Source organism: Gossypium arboreum, chromosome 12 (assembly GCF_025698485.1).
Source record: "Gossypium arboreum isolate Shixiya-1 chromosome 12, ASM2569848v2, whole genome shotgun sequence".
NCBI lineage: Eukaryota > Viridiplantae > Streptophyta > Magnoliopsida > Malvales > Malvaceae > Gossypium > Gossypium arboreum.
In genome coordinates this window covers 40,748,921-40,766,514 of record NC_069081.1, presented here as the reverse complement: position 1 = coordinate 40,766,514, position 17,594 = coordinate 40,748,921, and the positions used below count along the sequence as shown (strand labels likewise).

At 33.4% G+C, this 17,594-nt stretch overlaps 1 protein-coding gene across 1 annotated transcript; it reads right to left on the bottom strand.

Annotated features, from left to right (window-relative positions):
• Window positions 1–470: 470 nt before the first annotated feature.
• On the bottom strand, window positions 471–5,435 carry LOC108479638 (formin-like protein 6). Its single transcript, XM_017782354.2, has 4 exons — window positions 3,635–5,435; window positions 3,347–3,546; window positions 1,593–1,834; window positions 471–1,484 (listed from the first exon to the last, which is right to left on the bottom strand). The coding sequence occupies exons 1-4, from the start codon at window positions 5,116–5,118 to the stop codon at window positions 714–716; spliced, it is 2,697 nt and encodes an 898-aa protein (XP_017637843.1). The 5' UTR covers window positions 5,119–5,435; the 3' UTR covers window positions 471–713.
• Between the last annotated feature and the right edge of the window lie 12,159 nt (window positions 5,436–17,594).

Sequence of the window (17,594 nt, the reverse complement as noted above, 5' to 3'; positions counted from 1 at the left end):
AATAGTGAATACTTTTGAAATTTTAAATCTTTTTTTCAGATATAGAAGAAGAACCCTGAATTTAGTTACTATTGAATTCCATCCAAAAGTGAAGCTGATGGGGATGCATCTAGGTGTCAATAATGTTTCTCCATTTCCACCTGCTTTCTTCACTGATCAGTTCGCTTATCCAAACCTTAACCTTTCAGTTCAAGAATTCTATGGAGGTGACATGACATTTAAAACTTTTTCGGGTATGTTTTAGTAAATTTTCACTTGTCTTTTTAAAGCTTTATATTTTCTTACTAAGAAAATCTACCATAAGATTGGGAACTCTTTTGTTCTGTACTTCATTCTGGCATTTTAGCATTCATTTGGTGATTATTCCTGTGTTTTTTTTTTTTTTAAAAAAAACCAGTAATCTTTCTCTACCAACTAAAATTTGAGTCACAGAATTATAGATAGCTCCAGAGTCCAAACCAAAGACAATGTTGCAGAACTGAAAAATATATTATTAGTAATTTATCAAATAAATGCAGACCATTACATAGTAATATATTAAAAAACAAAACATTCTTTTTTTACTACAAAAATGTACAGGTATCTGATCTAGAAAAAGAAATTTGAGTCTTGACATGATGCTTGAGATGGTAAATGAGACATCCTTACTGTTGGTTTAGCTGGAAAAGGGTCCAACTGTGGGAGTAAGTCTTAGGACCCGTATTCGTGCAGCTTCACGGAGACAAGCTTTCGTCATCTGAACTTGCGTCTTGTCCCACATTATACCTGCTAAGGACTGGTAGTGAAGCAGTTGCAGATATCCGAAAGGATCTGGCGGAACCCACCATTGTTCTATCCTGCATTTGGCCTACTTCCTTACAGACATGATCCAATATTGAAAGGAAATCTTTCACAATCATGAAGATTCTGAAAGGATGAGCTTCTTCCTTTGTTGCATTCCCATGAAAATATTCAGTAACTTCTTTTACTTGCAACAAAGCTTTTCTTTCATATGCCTTGATCTTAGCAATCTCCTCTTCAGCATCTTTTAGAAACATCCTCATCGAGTTGAAGAAATTCCCTTGCATATCCGGCTTCTCATACTGCAAAACCAATCTGACTTTCTCAAGTCCCATTTCAAGCTTCGACACGTAACTACTGAGGACATCTGAGTCCATTCCTGCTGCCTTCTTGACATTGCTGAGGTCTCTGCTCAGCCCACCTACAACCTGCAATCCTTGCTTCCTAAAATCATCCTCCTTAAGATTCACATTTGCAGAGTCAGTACCAGCACCTTCAGATCTAATGATCTCCTGAACCACAAAGTGTAGAAGTGTGGTTTTCCCGTCTGTTCCCTTTATATCAACAAGTTTCAAAAGGGTATCAAGTTTAAAAGCTTTAGCATCACCACGATTGGTACCATCATTCATCCGGTTTCCTGTCCTCAGAACAGCCTCTAGGAGTTTGAGGAATAACCTGCTATTCTTCAACTCCTCGCTTGCTTCCTGAAAGCACATAGAGAGAAATGAACTTATAGGAGCCTTTACCGGTTTTTGAAACATTTTTTTGTGATGGTTAAATCACCAAGTATTGAGCCTTTTGAATTTTAATACCTCTAGGGTTTGGAAAGACTTCCTCAAGTACTTCACTTCTGTATCAAAGTTAGCTCTGTAGAGCATGGCTTCAATTCTTTTGAAGGCAAAAGGGATATCAAGTACTGTCTTAAGAAATCTTTCTGCAGAGCCTAGTTTCGAGATGTCCCCGCTGTACTCTAGAAGTTTTATCTCTTCCTCCTTTGATGGAGCCATCTTTACTAAAGTCTCCAAAAGCTCAGCACCTAAGCTTTCTGGGTTACCTGTTAGTGCAAACAGAATAGCATATGATATATAGCAAACTGAAAAGTCAAGATATAAATAGACAATTCTTTTTTCTTCTTCCTCTTTTTTTTTTTTTTTTTTTTTTTGCGAATAATGGCCATAATTGGCATCTCAATGAACCTTTTCGTCTGTATATTTCTACATAAGCAGCTTACTTGAAAAGGTGTTATGCTTAACTATTTGCTTGTCATACACTCAGGTACATAGACATGTTATAATTTTGAGGGATATTTGAAACAATTAGATGGTAAGGCATTTTATGATGTAAAGCATGCAAGTTGCTACTCCAATTGCTAATCTCAGTTGTCTATGTGGTTTGCCATTATAAATTGAGAGATTGATCATCACTACTATATGTAACTTTTAAGCCTTTGTTTTTCATGATGAAACTAACATAATGATACAAGTGCAATATGATAATAAATTGTTAATTAAGTTCCTTTTAATACATATAACACTTTTTATTGACAAAAGGGCTTGGAGTTGCAACCCAGAGTTCGAAATTCGAGGAACTAGGAATATGTTTTAAGAGATGGTGAAGGACAATATGTTTGAGCTCAACAAATTATACCAGGTACCTAAAACGTGGTTTACTATCATTTACTTCAATCTCAATATTGGCTTTTAGAAAGACACCAAGCAGCAAGTTGCCAATTGCTATGTTTCTTATGGAATTTAAATATAAGTTCCTATACTTCAATTTTTGAGACATTGAGTTCCTGTACTTCTTTTTATTTAAAAATCTTGTTCTTGCCATTACAATTGATGATGAGCTGTTTTAAAAAAGTAGAATAACTCTTTTAGCCCTCATGATTTACAGTTTTTTATCAATTTGGTCCAAACTCTTTAAAAGTACATAAACATTTAAAAAATGTTTTACAAATTATTTTTTTCTTCGTATTTTCAATAAAAATATAAAAATAATAATAAATTGTGAAAAAATAAAATAAAATGAATTTTAAAAGTAATTTAAAAGAGTAATTTAAAATAAATTACTTTTTAAAATTATTTTATTTTATTTTACTTTTAAATAGTTTTTAATTTTTCACAATTTTTAATTATTTTTATTGAAAATAAGAAAAACATTCAATTGTTAAAACCATTTCTTTTCTAATTGTTTATGAGTTGGATCAAATTGACAAAAAAAAACTGTAAACCATGAGGATTAAGAGAGTCATTTTACCTTTTTTATATATCAAGAGTGAATAAACAGAATTCCACACATCCTACCAAGATTTTTAAATTAAAAAATGAATACATAGGGATTCAACATCTAGGATTAAATTTTGAATTTCAAGATTAAATATTGAATTTCAAAAGAGTACAATTATCTTTGGCATATTTAGAAGGAAGTGAAAACCAGCAAATTTTATGCTCTTAAATCCTGAAAGCCCCTTAACCAAAGAGAAAGATGATGCAGAAAAATTTCCTTCATATCTAAGATATAAGAATCTTATTATTTACTGATAGAAAATGTAAATATGACTTACCATCTAAAAGAGCTTCTGACACCTCATCTCGAGTTACACTCAGTGCTCTCAACAGTATGGCAATATTTTGTGACTTCTTTGGATTCAACACTCTGTTTTCCCGTTCAACAGGAGGCAAAACTGATCTTCTAATAGGTTCTCTGGGCACTGAGTTTGTGGAATTGCAGCCAAAAAGGGTCTCCATCATGTCCTCATTCAATCTGCAAACAAGGCAAGTTCTCAAGATTAGAGGTCATATTTTTGAAAGCTTAATCCCCTGTGAAGTAGTATACAAGTTTTATCACTCACTGAAAAGAGCTTGATTTTAACTGGTCCCACACTGTAGCTCTCTCCGAGGTCGCTCGTACTTTGTCCCAGTGCAACGGCTTTAACTTGGGCTTTGCACTCTCCATGTCATCCCCATCTGTCTTCTCTACACAACTGCCAGCTTTATGATTAACCTCTTCCATGGATTTTCTACTCCCACCCCCTTCACTTATATCGGGAATTGGAGTCGAGGATTCTTGCGTTTTTAACACTGGGGAAGGTTTTAGAGACACATCGGTTTCCAAGGACCTTACTGTCCTCGGAATTGAAGGTCCCGTTGCTGGGAACGGAGGGGGCGGTGGAGGTGGAGGTGGAGGCGAAGGTGGAATTTTTGTTCTTTGTGGGGACAAATGGCTGCTAATTGATCGAAGTAACGCCACATTTGGAGGAGGAGGTGGGGAGGAGAATTTCGCCCTTTTTGCACAAGTAGTTTCTTCGGTCTCATGTAACTCAGGGGCTAGGCTTTGTGATTGTTGAAGAGGCGGTGGTGGTGGAGGAGGAGGAGGCAGCTGCGACCGCTGCTGCTTTATTGAAGGGATAATAACACGCTTCATTTCGGGTGAAGAAGCCAAAAGCCTTGTTTTTGGAGATGTTCTTTTGGAACGAGGACGACCAGAATTAGTATTCCCATTCATTTCTGTCTTGGCCGGAGTCACCAAACCGCCACTAATCGAACGTGAAGCCGGAGTATAATAGCTTTCTTCATTGCTAATAGTTGAGCCCTGGGGGGTATAAAAACCAGTCCCCTGACTCTCTTCACCAGAAGAAGATGATGAAGGTGACATTGCCGTGGGTGAACAATTCTCAAATGCAGGAGGCTTAGCCAAAGGAGGCAATGGCTGCAGTTCAGGACTTGGCCTATACCGATCCCATCTCTTCCCTGAGTTCAATTTATGATAAGGTGAACCATTGGCTCCTCCGTTCACTTCACTCACCGATCTCCTCATTGGCTCCACTGTTCCAATGTAAAGAAAACTGGAAGGTGGCACCCCGGAATCTTCCTGGAACCTCTCCGAGTTCCCTCCAACAAGCTTCTGGGTATCTCCAGGGTGTTTAGCCCTATGACGGTACAAGAAGAAAGCAAGTCCTGATAACATTCCCAAGGTTACAATCCCCACAGAGATTGCAATTGCAACTCTTTTAGCTGGTTTGGTGGGTTGTGTTGCGGTTGGGATTGGGATTGAGCCATTGGCCGCTGCAGCTGGTGGTGTAGATTGTTGATTCTGATCTGGGGATTGCTGACCTTCAGGGAAGAATGGCTGAGTTGGGTCAGGCGGCGGAGGAGACGGTGGAGGTATAGAATTGTCGGTCCCTGGAGGTGGGGCTGAACCAGCTGGAAATAATGGTTGGTGTAGAATTCTTCTATAAATGATAAAATCCTCAATTACAGAAACAGCAGCTTTTGATGTTGGTGAAGACAATGGTAGTAAGATGAAAAAGAGGAGAATATGATAAGCTGCTCTCATGCTGAATTTTTCGGGTCCAATGTTGTTTCTCCTTTTTCTCAAAATTCATCTACGGGGGAAGACATGACTTTGCTTCTCCGTTCCTTTCAACCCTTGGCAAAGAAAAGATAAATAATTAATTAATTAAAAGAAAAAAAATAGCACTTTATTTAATATTAAGAGAAAGAAGAATTGGAGTTGTTTAGTCAGGGGAAGCTTCTTTTTGATGCAAGATCTGGATGCCAAGCAGATGAGTTCAGCCATAGCCCAATTTTACTAATTTCTAATTTTTCCTATTTACCGGAGGTGGAGGAGATATGGGATTTTTCTTATAATCATATTATCTACCTAAAAACAATTTAGATTATCTAAATTAAAATTATGTATTTACTCGTATGTAATATAGAAGAGAAAAGAAGTAAAAATGAAAATTAATAACCTTTTATACTGTTGTTCAAATGAAGACAAGAAAAAGGAGCTTTTTTTTATATAAATAATTTTATTTTATTTTATCATTTAATATTTTTGGTTAATTACCTGACACTCGATGTAATATGACAATTTTGTGGGTTAAAGAAATTATAAATAAAAAAGGTGACTGCTTTTCACTTTATAAGTAAATAATTTTTAACAGTGTATTGTTTTAGACAAAGATGGTAGCTTTTAAAGAGTAAATACATTTAGGTTTTATGAAGTGACTTAACTTTTTTTATTAATAAAATTAATCTCATAAAATTATATTCTTTATATTGTGGGTACCACGTATGAAATGAAAAAAAAAACAGATCTGAGAAGACAGAATAAACTTTTTAGCATATTGAGTGGGTTTAGATCAAAAGTAAAAAGACGATGATGACCATGGAAATGGTGAAAATAAAATGACCAGGTTGGTATCCATTTTTGTCCAATTAATTTATCTAACTGTTTCATCTTTCGTCGGGATCGAGAAAATGCAGTGGCACATATTTTATTAAACCTTCTTTCTCGCTTTGGTGCCATTAAATCTCTGTGCCCACTCCCTACTTTACTACTTTATTTAAAGCCTAAGCCCTAAGGTAAGATGTTGAAATCTTTATAAATGATGAAATTGAGAAAATTTTTCTTTTCAATTTGATGAAGATAATAATCTTTTTAAATATATAAAACTCTTAAAATAATTTCTTAAAAAGTTAAAGAAATGATCTATATTCGAAGATTGATGGATTGCTAAAATTGTATATAAAGATGGATTTAAACGGTTACAAATTATTAGGTTGAGTGAAATGATATAAGTTTGAAATATTAAAATTGATATTATTAAAACGGATAATTCTCACATAAATTATAAATTGGAAATTAATAAATAATAAAAACTTTTAATTTAACTTTAATAAATTTATATTTAAATCGATTAAATCTTATTTTAATTAATATCGATATTATTATAAATGTTAAAAATTAAATTTTATCGAGTAATTTTAGAAGTTGTATAAATATATATATATATATATATATATTTAATTCAACATTTTTATTAACATATGAACTCAATTCATCCTGATCTAAAATCATCTAAATTAACCTTTCTCAAAAGCAAGTTAATATAATAAAACACTAGATCAATATAAGCAAAAATTTAAAGGAACAGAACACTTACCACAACAAAGAAAAAGCAGCCAAATTTATGAGAAGAGTAGCAAGTATTTGGATGGAAATAGAAGAAGATGGCAGCCCACTAATCAGCAGAATCTATTGAATAAGCAATCGGCAGCAACTTTGAAATAATGAAGTCAATAGCAACGCCAATTAGATGGCAAATAGGAGTGAAGTTTCTTTAGAAAGAAAGATTGAAGCAAAAAGCAAGTTAATTGAGGAAGTAGCAAAGGAAGCAGCTGAAACAAGTTTAGCGTGGCAAATAGCAAATCGAGGAAGACTGGAGCAGCATATTCGAGGGACAAATAGCAGTTGTGCATTGGAGGCTGATTGAATAAATATTTGCAAATATTGAAGCAAACGGTAGACCGAAAGAATTGTGGCAAACGATAGAATTTTTTTCGAGTAGATGCAAATATAACAACTTGGAAAACTGAAGCTCTGTCGGCAAAGGAAGGAAATAAAGAAAGATTTTAGGTTACTTGATTCTTGGTTTTCTCTTGTTTTATGAACAACAACAACAATAAGGGCAAATGTCAACATAAAACCTCCCTAAATCTTCCCCTCTTCTAAACTTTCTTTCAAATTAATCCCGGCCCAAATTAATATCTAAAAATTTCGAAAATTCTAATCATAATTTCTAACTCCAAAATTAAATTTGCTTTACATTAATTAATTCTCGCCATATTTTACAGAATTTTCACACATTTAAAATTTTGACATGTTCATTGAAATTAGAGTAAAAATACAAAGTTAATAAATTTGAAATAAATAGAGTAGATAAAATTTAAAATATATATATATTGTTATATCAAAATAATAAATAAGTAGTTACAAAACGGTAACATTGTCAATTGAGTCTTTAACTCAGTTAACATCAATACTATTGTTAATATAAAAAGATGTGACTTCAAGTATGCTCATGCATAATTTTTACTTTTATTCAAGGGTTAAAAAAATTATAATAATTCTAGGATAACACTAATTATAGTCTTAAATTTGAGTTTATATTTACAAGTGAGATTGACCATCTTTTGTCCTTGGACCTTAACACATGTCTTGCACCAATTTTGATACTACTAGTCAATTAAGGGCATGAAAACCTTTTAGATACACAAAGATGTGATTGACATGCACCTAGTAGAATCTCACGTGTGATCAAAAGAATAAATGATCTATGTAAAAAATAATTTAACACTTATTTTTATCAAGGTGGATCAAAAGAGCTCTACATATCATGAATTTACATGTCTACTAGGTCTATAGTTGGCTATGTAGAGGATATAATTAAGCGAAGTAGGAGTGGCAAGATAATAATAACTTGATTACTCTTAATATAACTTATTACCATTGTATTACCAATACATTACCAAAACTAATTAATATATTAATTACATTACTAATATATAAATATATCAATATATTAATATCAATTAGTTTTTATTCTTGTGCGATACATGCGTATATATTAAATTTATAATATTTTTGTTGATTATAACTCATATTTCAGCTTAAATTTGAGAAATAATCTTTCGCTTAAACTCTGTTTATTTATTTCAATCAAACTCGATTAGTCTAGATTATTTTATTATTATTTGACCTATGAATTTAGCCTATAAATAGGCTTTTTTACAACATTAGAAAATAACACATTTAGAGAATTTTGTATTTACGTTTTGGAGGATTCTTTGTTTTCGGGTTTTCGGGGTTTAGTTTTTATCTCCATCTTTTTACTCTTCATTCTTTTTCCATTATAGTAAAACTATCTTTGCCTGTGATTTTTTATCCTCTTTGGAGGAGTTTTTCCACATTAAATTTGTGTGTTCAATTTCACAATTTATTCTGCTTTTTTTTACTTGTTGCTTAATTAAATTGATCCCAACAATTCTTTATAATATTAGTTTTTGTTTAACATTTTTATGAATTTATTTAAAATCATTAATAATTTAAAAATAATATAATAAAAATATTTTAAAAATATTTAACTACTTTAGAATAATTTAAATTAATGCTATGTAATTTTAAAAATATCTAATATTAAAAAATAAAAAATTCATCATGATTTGAATATTAATATCAACATATTATAGTTTTAATAGTATTATTAATAATTTATTACAAGTTATTTATTTTATATTTATTGTTAAATTAATTTGTTTTGATGTTAAAATTGTTCATATTTGATTTTTGTAATTTTATATTTATCTTTACTTTACTTTAATCAATAAATATAATTAAATATTATTATATTTGAAAAATATAAATTTAATTTAATAAAATTATTAATATGTGTATTTTTTAAAAACTATATTTTAAATTTAACAATTTAATAGTCATTAATTTTAATATTATAACATTAAAACTTAATTCAATTAAGTAAAGCCTTAAAATAAAAATAATTTATTTAAAATTAAAATTATATTTAACATATAAAAATTTATAAAAAATTTAAACAAAAGGCATGGCAACTTAAAAAATTAAAAAGTAAGAAGTAAAAGAATTATTTATCCAAATTGTAAATAAGTACTTCAAACAGAGAGTATCATGTGCCAAAGAACTATAATGTGAAAATGACTATTTATATCTATTTATGTGTAATCTCATATTGGTATAGTATATGTACTAGTTTGTAATCTTGTCTGATGCACGGATTAATTGTGTATATTAATTTTATAATATTTTTATAACATTAGTTTTTGCTTAAAATCATTGATGAATTTCCTCAAAATAAAAAAATTAATATATTCAAAATTTTTTAAAATATATCAAAAAGTATTTAATATTAAAAATACAAAAAAATAATCATGGTTTGAATATAGTACAACTTCCAAATTATAAGGTGATTAAAATAGAAGTAATTAAAATTGGGACTAAATAAGTCCTTAATGTGCAATTAAACTAAGGACTTAATTGTCATTAAACCAGGGACCTAAAGATTAATAAACCATGATAAATATGAATTAGTGGATGAAATGATCTCATCCATTCCTTTCCACTAATCTTTTCCTAAGTTAACAGTGATCATTGGATTTGGGTTAATTAAACTAAAATGTGATAATTAATAAAAGATGTAAAGATATAATTTATCATCATCTCTCCCCAAACGGCAATTGCTAAGGAAAAACAAAAGAAAGAAAACAAGTTCTTGCATGTGTTTTTCCTCCATAGCCGAAAGATATTTCTAAATGTTAGCAAAGCTTTCCTGTGTGATTTTTGTAACACCCCAAAAATTTTAAGAATTTAATTGTGAAAATTTGTAGTAATTAAGTTTCTGTATTTGCGGTTATGTGCTCTGCTTTTGTGATTACGGTTTTGAGTTCGAGTTGCATTGCTAACTGTTTTTTTTTTAAAACAACCCTTGTCCATGTGTTATATAGTTAAGTTCAATTCAGTGTAAATTTTGACAAGAATGAGCCTGCTGGTTCATTGATTAAACATCTGTCTGTATTCTGTCTGGTTTCGAGTTGGAATCTCAAGGTATGCGATAGGGAATATTCTTTTTGCTAAGTGCTGGTATATCTGACTAGAAGTTATTAGGAATTAAAAATTCCGTCATCTTCCATTCATTTTTTTTATTACTGTCTTTTATTTTTTTTTCCTTTTTCCTTTCCCTTTCTTTTTCGTTTCAATTTTTTAATTTTCTTCTTCATTTTGATCATGGTCTTAAGTAAGTACGGGTCTAGACGTTATACGCCATAAATTACATTGATCAAAATGTTAGTAAGTAAGTTTCACTGTCAATTCATTAAATTTTAGGGTTTATGTTCTGAATTGGGCATCTCGAGTATTTTGTGTAATCCTTGATAATTAGTTGCTTGGTTTCCTCTTAGGCGGGGGTGTCGAGAGTAGCAAACCTTAACTCGAAAAATCGAGCAACCATTGTTGACTTTCCGGTAAGTTTGATTTCGTTGAAGGTTTCGTGTCGAAACCTTCGACATAAAGTATTCTGTGTAAAATGTGCGTTATTGTCGATAAAGTTGGTTGATTGAGTTATTGGATGGTCGTTTTAGGCTCCGGAGACTCTCCTCGCTGTTGTTGCTTTGAAATCTCTCCAGGTGCGTAACGAAAACCTTAATTTTTGCAAGTTTTGGTCACAAGAAATAGTGGTTGTCGATACCACATGGCCAGGCACATGGGCCTATGTCTAGGCCATGTAAGCCACATGACCGTATGGCAGGCCGTGTTACTCATTGTTCATCAATTTGGAGCCATATAGGCAAGGCACACGGGCATGTGCCCAGGTCGTATGTGACAATATTAGTGCAAGGTTCACACAGGTAAGGGAACGAGTGTGTGTCTAAACCATGTAACTCACTGTTTGTGACTTAGGACAACATGAGCGAGCACACAGACATGTGTCTAGGCCGTGTGAGTCACATGGGTAAGGATACGACAGTGTGTCTAGGCTGTATAACTCTCTGATTTATGCTTTAAAACCACACGGGAAAGGACATGGACATGTGCCCAGGCCGTGTGAGCCACACAAGCAAGGACATGAGCGTGTGTCCAGGCCGTGTGGTGTATATAAAAGGGCTCGAAAACTATTTTTGAGGCCGTAAATATTACTTGAAACTGATTTTGACATCCCCATAGAATGAATTTGAGTGAGTGAGAACTCTCTGATACCCTGTGACATATGCATGAATTCTATATTGGTATGTGCACTGTAATACTTAGTCTAACATTGAACTATGTTATCTACTTGTAGAACAATTTAGAATGACTGAATACATATTGTAGATATTGGTTCTTTGCATGTGCATGGGTTGGGATATTATGAAGAAGGAAGTGATTTGTTCTAAATTAGTGGCTAAGCCACCATATGCATAACTCTGATCCTAACATTTTGACACATTATGATCTAGCAGCTAAGCTGTATTTTCTATAAATGTGTCAGACAGACACTTTACTGTATGTAGGGTTGGTTGGGTATTAAACGCCCTTAACGATGTGTTGGGATGATTAAAGATGGTGTGTAGCAGATGGAGGTTAGAAACATTTACATTTGACTCTAATCTGTTTTATTTATGAAATTGAAATTGTTTCTGCATTTGAAATTAATCTGTCTTGAATTTGAACTAGAAATGTTTTTGTTATCAGATCGAATCTTTGAATACATATACTGTTTGGTAAATGTGTTTATGTGAATAAACTTCTTTATGCACTAAGTTCACAACTCACTTTATTGTTGGTTGGATTTCAGGTGGTCCTTAGTCTTGAACGGGTCGACACCGCAGAAGCTCGGTTAAGATTTTATCTTTCTTTTAAATACTACTTTAGGAATTTTAGTAAACTATGATAGTAGGACTTTGGAATATTATATACTTAACTAATCTTTCTGATGAATATTATGCGACTCATGGTTTAGTGTTATTGTGTTATATGTGTGGTATTTGAGTATCAATGATATGACTTCTTAACTTGGACTAGATATCTAGGCTGGGTTTAGGGTATTACATTTAGTGGTATTAGAGCCAGGTTAGTCAACACTCGGACTATGTTTGGGCTCATAATGTATGAGAACAATAGTTTAGTGATAACTTAGTATCTAAGTTAATATAGAAAAAAAAAACTAAAACTTTAGTGAATGACTGAGCCTCCAATGCTGACCCTGTAGGTATTTTTGTTCTGTTATAAAGATTGTAATACCTAAACTGTTGTTTGGTTAAATGTTTTGATGTGAACTGGTGAAATCATACTGTTGGATGTCTGAACTGATCTGTGCACTCTAACATTGCAGCTATACTGCTATAATGAGTTCACTCAGTAGTTATGGACGTGGTATTCAGAGGCATCGAGGACTCCGAGAAGGAGCTCGAGTAAAGTCATACTCTATGAATACAAGGTGTTACCTAACTCGGTCATATAACAATACACGTTTCTTAGTCATCAAAATTTAGTCAAATTTAAAACTTTTCCGATTCTTTATCAAGAGCTTCATAACAAAGGCCTACGAGGTTCCATCTGTCATTTAAAACCATTCGGAAATGATTCAAATCTTCCCACAAATTCTGAAAAAAATATTACTAGATACAGGAGCACACGTCTGTATGGAAGGGGCAACACGCCCATGTGACCAATTCGACATGGTCGTGTTGATGGCCTGTGTGGCTCACATAGCCGAAACAATACAGGGACATGCCCGTGTCCCCATCCATGTGGAATTAATTCTAAATGCACACCTACAGGGGTTTTCACACGGCCTGACACATGCCCGTGTCCCTGGCCCGTGTCCTTCACACGACCATGACACACCTGTGTGCAAAAACATAGACACTCTGATTCTAATGTCAACATCCCCAAAATGTCACACGGCCAAGGCACACGCCTGTATGCTAGGCCATGTCCATCACACGGCTGAGACACACGGCCGTGTGTTTACTATCATGCATACTGACTTGAAATTTTTACTTGCAGGGGACACACGATTGGACCACACACCCATAAGGCAGACCGTGTGTCATACACAGCCTAAACATATGCCCGTGTGTCTACTCGTGTGGACAATATAAGACTATTTACCAAGTCTCTTTGCCACCCTTACTTACACAACCTACACATTAGCAACCAAAACCAATACAAGGCTATCTCATGTAACCAAATCTGCCATAATAAACAACATTCCAAGTGTGCATTTTACTCATCTATGAAGATAACATCCTTGTATATAAATTAAAATGGATATTAGCCATAATTCGAGGCTTATACAAAATGAGAAATTTATCTCAAGCTAACACATTTGGCCAAATTGATAATGACACAAAACACAAGTCTAGTTCTCTATACATGCCACATTCAATAATATAAATCAAACTATACCGAAAGCTTCGATTGATAGTGTGATCGATATCTCCGACTTCCGTTGGTCCTTGAGCTAGATAGGCGGCACTATAAGAAAGTGGAAAAGGAGAGGGAGTAAGTATAAAGCTTAGTAAGTTTCACATAAATGAATATACAACATAACTTTACCATTCACCAACAAGCTTATAACATACAATTGGGCATAAGCAAAAACTTACTCATCAATATTCAATACACATCGTATATCATAAGATGGGCTTATATTCTATATATAACAAACAAGTACCTGTACCACTCACAACACGACTATACTTTCCTCGTTAACTTGAAATCATAACTTTCATCGTTGAACCATTTGAAACATTATCAAATATTCATTTAGACTCAAACATGGGGTCAGGTGCCGATGCCATATCCCAGACATGGTCTTACACAAGCTCTAGCATATCTATGTCGATGCCGTGTCCCAGACATGGTCTTACACTGACACATCTCGTAGCCAATGCATGTCCCAAACATGTCTTATACTGACTTACGTCTCCAGGTCGATGCATGTCTTAGACATGGTCTTACACTGGCTCTCATAATGTGGCCGATGCATGTCCCAGCATGTCTTACACTAGCTCATAATAACCCATATGTTATGGCATGAATATCCGATTCATTTCCCAGGTTCAAATAGGAATTCTACTATCTCTATTATCATCATACTTTCTCAATTCCACAATCAAGCAATTCATGCTATATTAATTCAAATACAATTCAACACATACATAAACAATGTAGTTGTATTATTTACATACAACTTACCTCGAATTACAAAATGTGGCGACTAGTCGATTTAATCGATTTGCTTGGCTTTCCCCCGATTTAAGTTCGGATTTGGTGATTCTTGATCTATAATCGCAAAATGCACTTATTTAGCCACTAAATAAAATTAAGCAATCGAAAATTCATATCTTTGGTAAAATAAACATTTTACCCCTAGACTTTGACAAAATGACCAATTTAACCCTAGGCCCGAAAATTAATTTTTATCAAATTTCTTCATATCTTAAGCCTATCCGAACCCTTTTTTCTCTTATAGCAACTCCAAATTCTCACTATTTCACATACTTAACATCTATTTTACAATTTATGCAGTATAGTCCTTTTAGGTGTTTTCTTGTTAACACCTTTCACAAAAGTTGTTCATAACACACCCAAGACTTATTTTCTTCCATAAAAACTCAGAAAATATTACAAACCCTTTCATGGAAAAACCCTACACTCTTGATCATTTTGCAAAATAGTACCCTCATTTAAAAGCCCATGTTTCAAAGGTCTCAAAAGTACAAAAATATTTAAGAAAAGCCATTAAAATCACTTACTTGTGAAGGCTTAAAGTTGCTAAAATTTTCAAGATTTCAAAACTCTTCTCTTGGCTGATATTTTCGGTTAAGAAGAAAGAATAGGTGAAAAAGATGAAGCCTAGGCACTTAGGGTATTATTTTGTCACCTAATATGTCATCACTTACCTAACATTTTGACCATTTACTTTTCTTTGTCTCATGGCCGGCCAAGCTCTTTTAAAAGGGTCTAATTTACCTTTAAATACCCCTAAATTTTATTCTCTAGCTATTTGACACTTTTAGCTATCAAATTAGGACTTTTGCACTTTATGCGATTTAGTCCTTTTTCACAATTAAGTTCACAAACGCTAAAATTACTTCATTAAAATTTTTTATGCACTCTTAAAAACATGCTATAATATCAAAATAATAATAAATAATTTCTCTGACTTTAGATTTTTGGTCCCAAGACCACTATTTCGACTAGGCCATAAATTTGGCTATTACACATTTTGTGTAATCCTTGATAATTAGTCACTTGGTTTTCTCTTAGGCGGGGGTCTCAAGAGTAGAAAACCTCAATTCAACAAATTGAGCGACCATTTTTGACTTTTCGGTAAGTTTGATTTCATTGAAGGTTTCGACACAAAACCTTTGACATAAAGTATTCTGTGTAAAATGTGCATTATTATCGATAAAGTTGGTTAGTTGAGTTATTGGATGGTGTTTTAGGCTCTAGAGACTCTCCTCATTGTTGTTGCTTTGAAATCTCTCCAAGTGCGTACTAAAAACCTTAATTTTTGCAAGTTTAGGTTGCTGGAAATGGTGGTTGTTGATGCTACACAGCCAGACACACGGGCGTGTTTTTAGGCCGTGTGAGCCAGACGATCATGTGGCAGGTGTGTAACTCACTGTTCATCGATTTGGAGTCACATGGGCAAGGCACATGGACGTGTGTCCAGGCTGTGTGTGACAATATTAGTGTAGGGTTCAAATGGGATTGTGTCTAGGCCGTGTAACTCACTGTTGGTAACTTAGGACAATACAAGTAAGTACACGGGCATGTGCCCAAGCCGTGTGAGTTACATGGGCAAGGATATGGTCGTGTGTCTAGGTCGTATAACTCTCTGATTTATGCTTTAAAACCACACGGGTAAGGACATGGGCGTCTACCCAGGCCGTGTGAACCATACGGACAAGGACATGGGCATGTGTCTAGGCTGTGTGGCTTATATAAAAGGGCCAAAAAATCATTTTGAAGGTCGTAAATGTTACTTGAGATTGATTTTGACGTCCCCAAGGTATGAATGGTCTGAATTTGACTAAGTGAGAACTCTCTGATACCTTGTGACATATGCATAAATTTTAAACTAGCATGTGCACTGTGATACTTAGTTTGACATTGAACTGTGCTATCTACTTGTGGAACAATTTAGAATAACTAAATGCATATTGTAGATATTGGTTCTTTGCATATGCATCGGTTGGGATATTATGAAGAAGGAAGTGATCTATTCTAAATTAGTGGCTCAGCCACCATATGTATAACTCTGATCCTAGAGTTTCGTTGCATTATGAACTAGCAGCTAAGCCATGTTTCTGTAAATGTGTCAGACAAACACTCTATGGTGTGTAGGGTTAGTTGGGCATTGAATGCCCTTAACAATGTGTTAGGATGACCAAAGATGGTGTGTAGCGGATGGGGGTTAGGAATATCTGTGTTTGACCCTAATCTATTATGTATATGAAACTGAAATTGTTTCTGCATCTAAAATTAATCTGTCTTGGATCTGATTAGAAATGTTTTTGTTATCAAATCAAATCTTTGAATACGGACACTGTTTAGTAAATGTGTTTATGTGAATAAACTTCTTTATGCACTGATTTCACAATTTGCTTTATTGTTGGTTGGATTTCAGGTGGTTCTCAGTCTTAAACGAGTCCACACCGTGGAAGCTTGGTCAAGCTTTTATCTTTCTTTTAAATACTACTTTAGGAATTTCGGTAAACTATGATAGTAGGACTTTGGAAGATTATATACTTAACTAATTTTCTGATGAATATTGTGCGACGTATGGTTTAGTGTTATTGTGTTATATGTGTGGTATTTAAGTATCGATGATGTGGCTTCCTAAACTTGGATTGGACGTCTAGGCCGAGTTTACGGTGTTACAATTTTTTTATTATAAATTATTAGCTTTAGATATTAGATAAATGAAGCCCACTTGTTAGAATTTGAGATTATTATGTTTTAACCAAGTTGTCATGGATTAATGCTTAGTTGGTGGTGGGAAGATGAGAAATCTTGAGAGGTAATTATATTTTTAGATAGTTTGAGGTTATGTAGTATAATTAAAATTTTGGATTTTAATTCAAACGAAAGAGTTGTAAAATATGAAAATTTCGGATATTAGAGATTTGATAGACTCAATAAAGTGTATTTCATATTTAATTGGTACGTTTCTATGTTTAGGTTGTGGAACCAATGGATTTTCATAATCGAATTTATCAAATTAAACATAACAACAAAAGAGCACAAACCACCAAGTATTTAATACTTAGCATACAAATGTGTTTTTCTTGTGCAAGTCCTGAGCAAGTTTTGGTAGAGTGGAGGATTAGTGAAGCATCTAAAGCTCACTAACTTAGTTCAAACTAAATTTGTTCTCTTTTGTTTATATATAATTAATGGTATGTACCTAGATAGAGTCATGTATCATGCGCTATTTTTAA

Bases quoted from the DNA above. Each gene is read 5' to 3' on its own strand.
- LOC108479638 (XM_017782354.2), bottom strand. From the start codon at position 5,118: ATGAGAGCAGCTTATCATATTCTCCTCTTTTTCATCTTACTACCATTG. The intron at 1,835-3,346 runs GTAAGTCATATT...TTGCACTAACAG, and splicing joins GTCAGAAGCTCTTTTAGATG to GTAACCCAGAAAGCTTAGGT. The intron at 1,485-1,592 runs GTATTAAAATTC...ATGTGCTTTCAG, and splicing joins AGTCTTTCCAAACCCTAGAG to GAAGCAAGCGAGGAGTTGAA.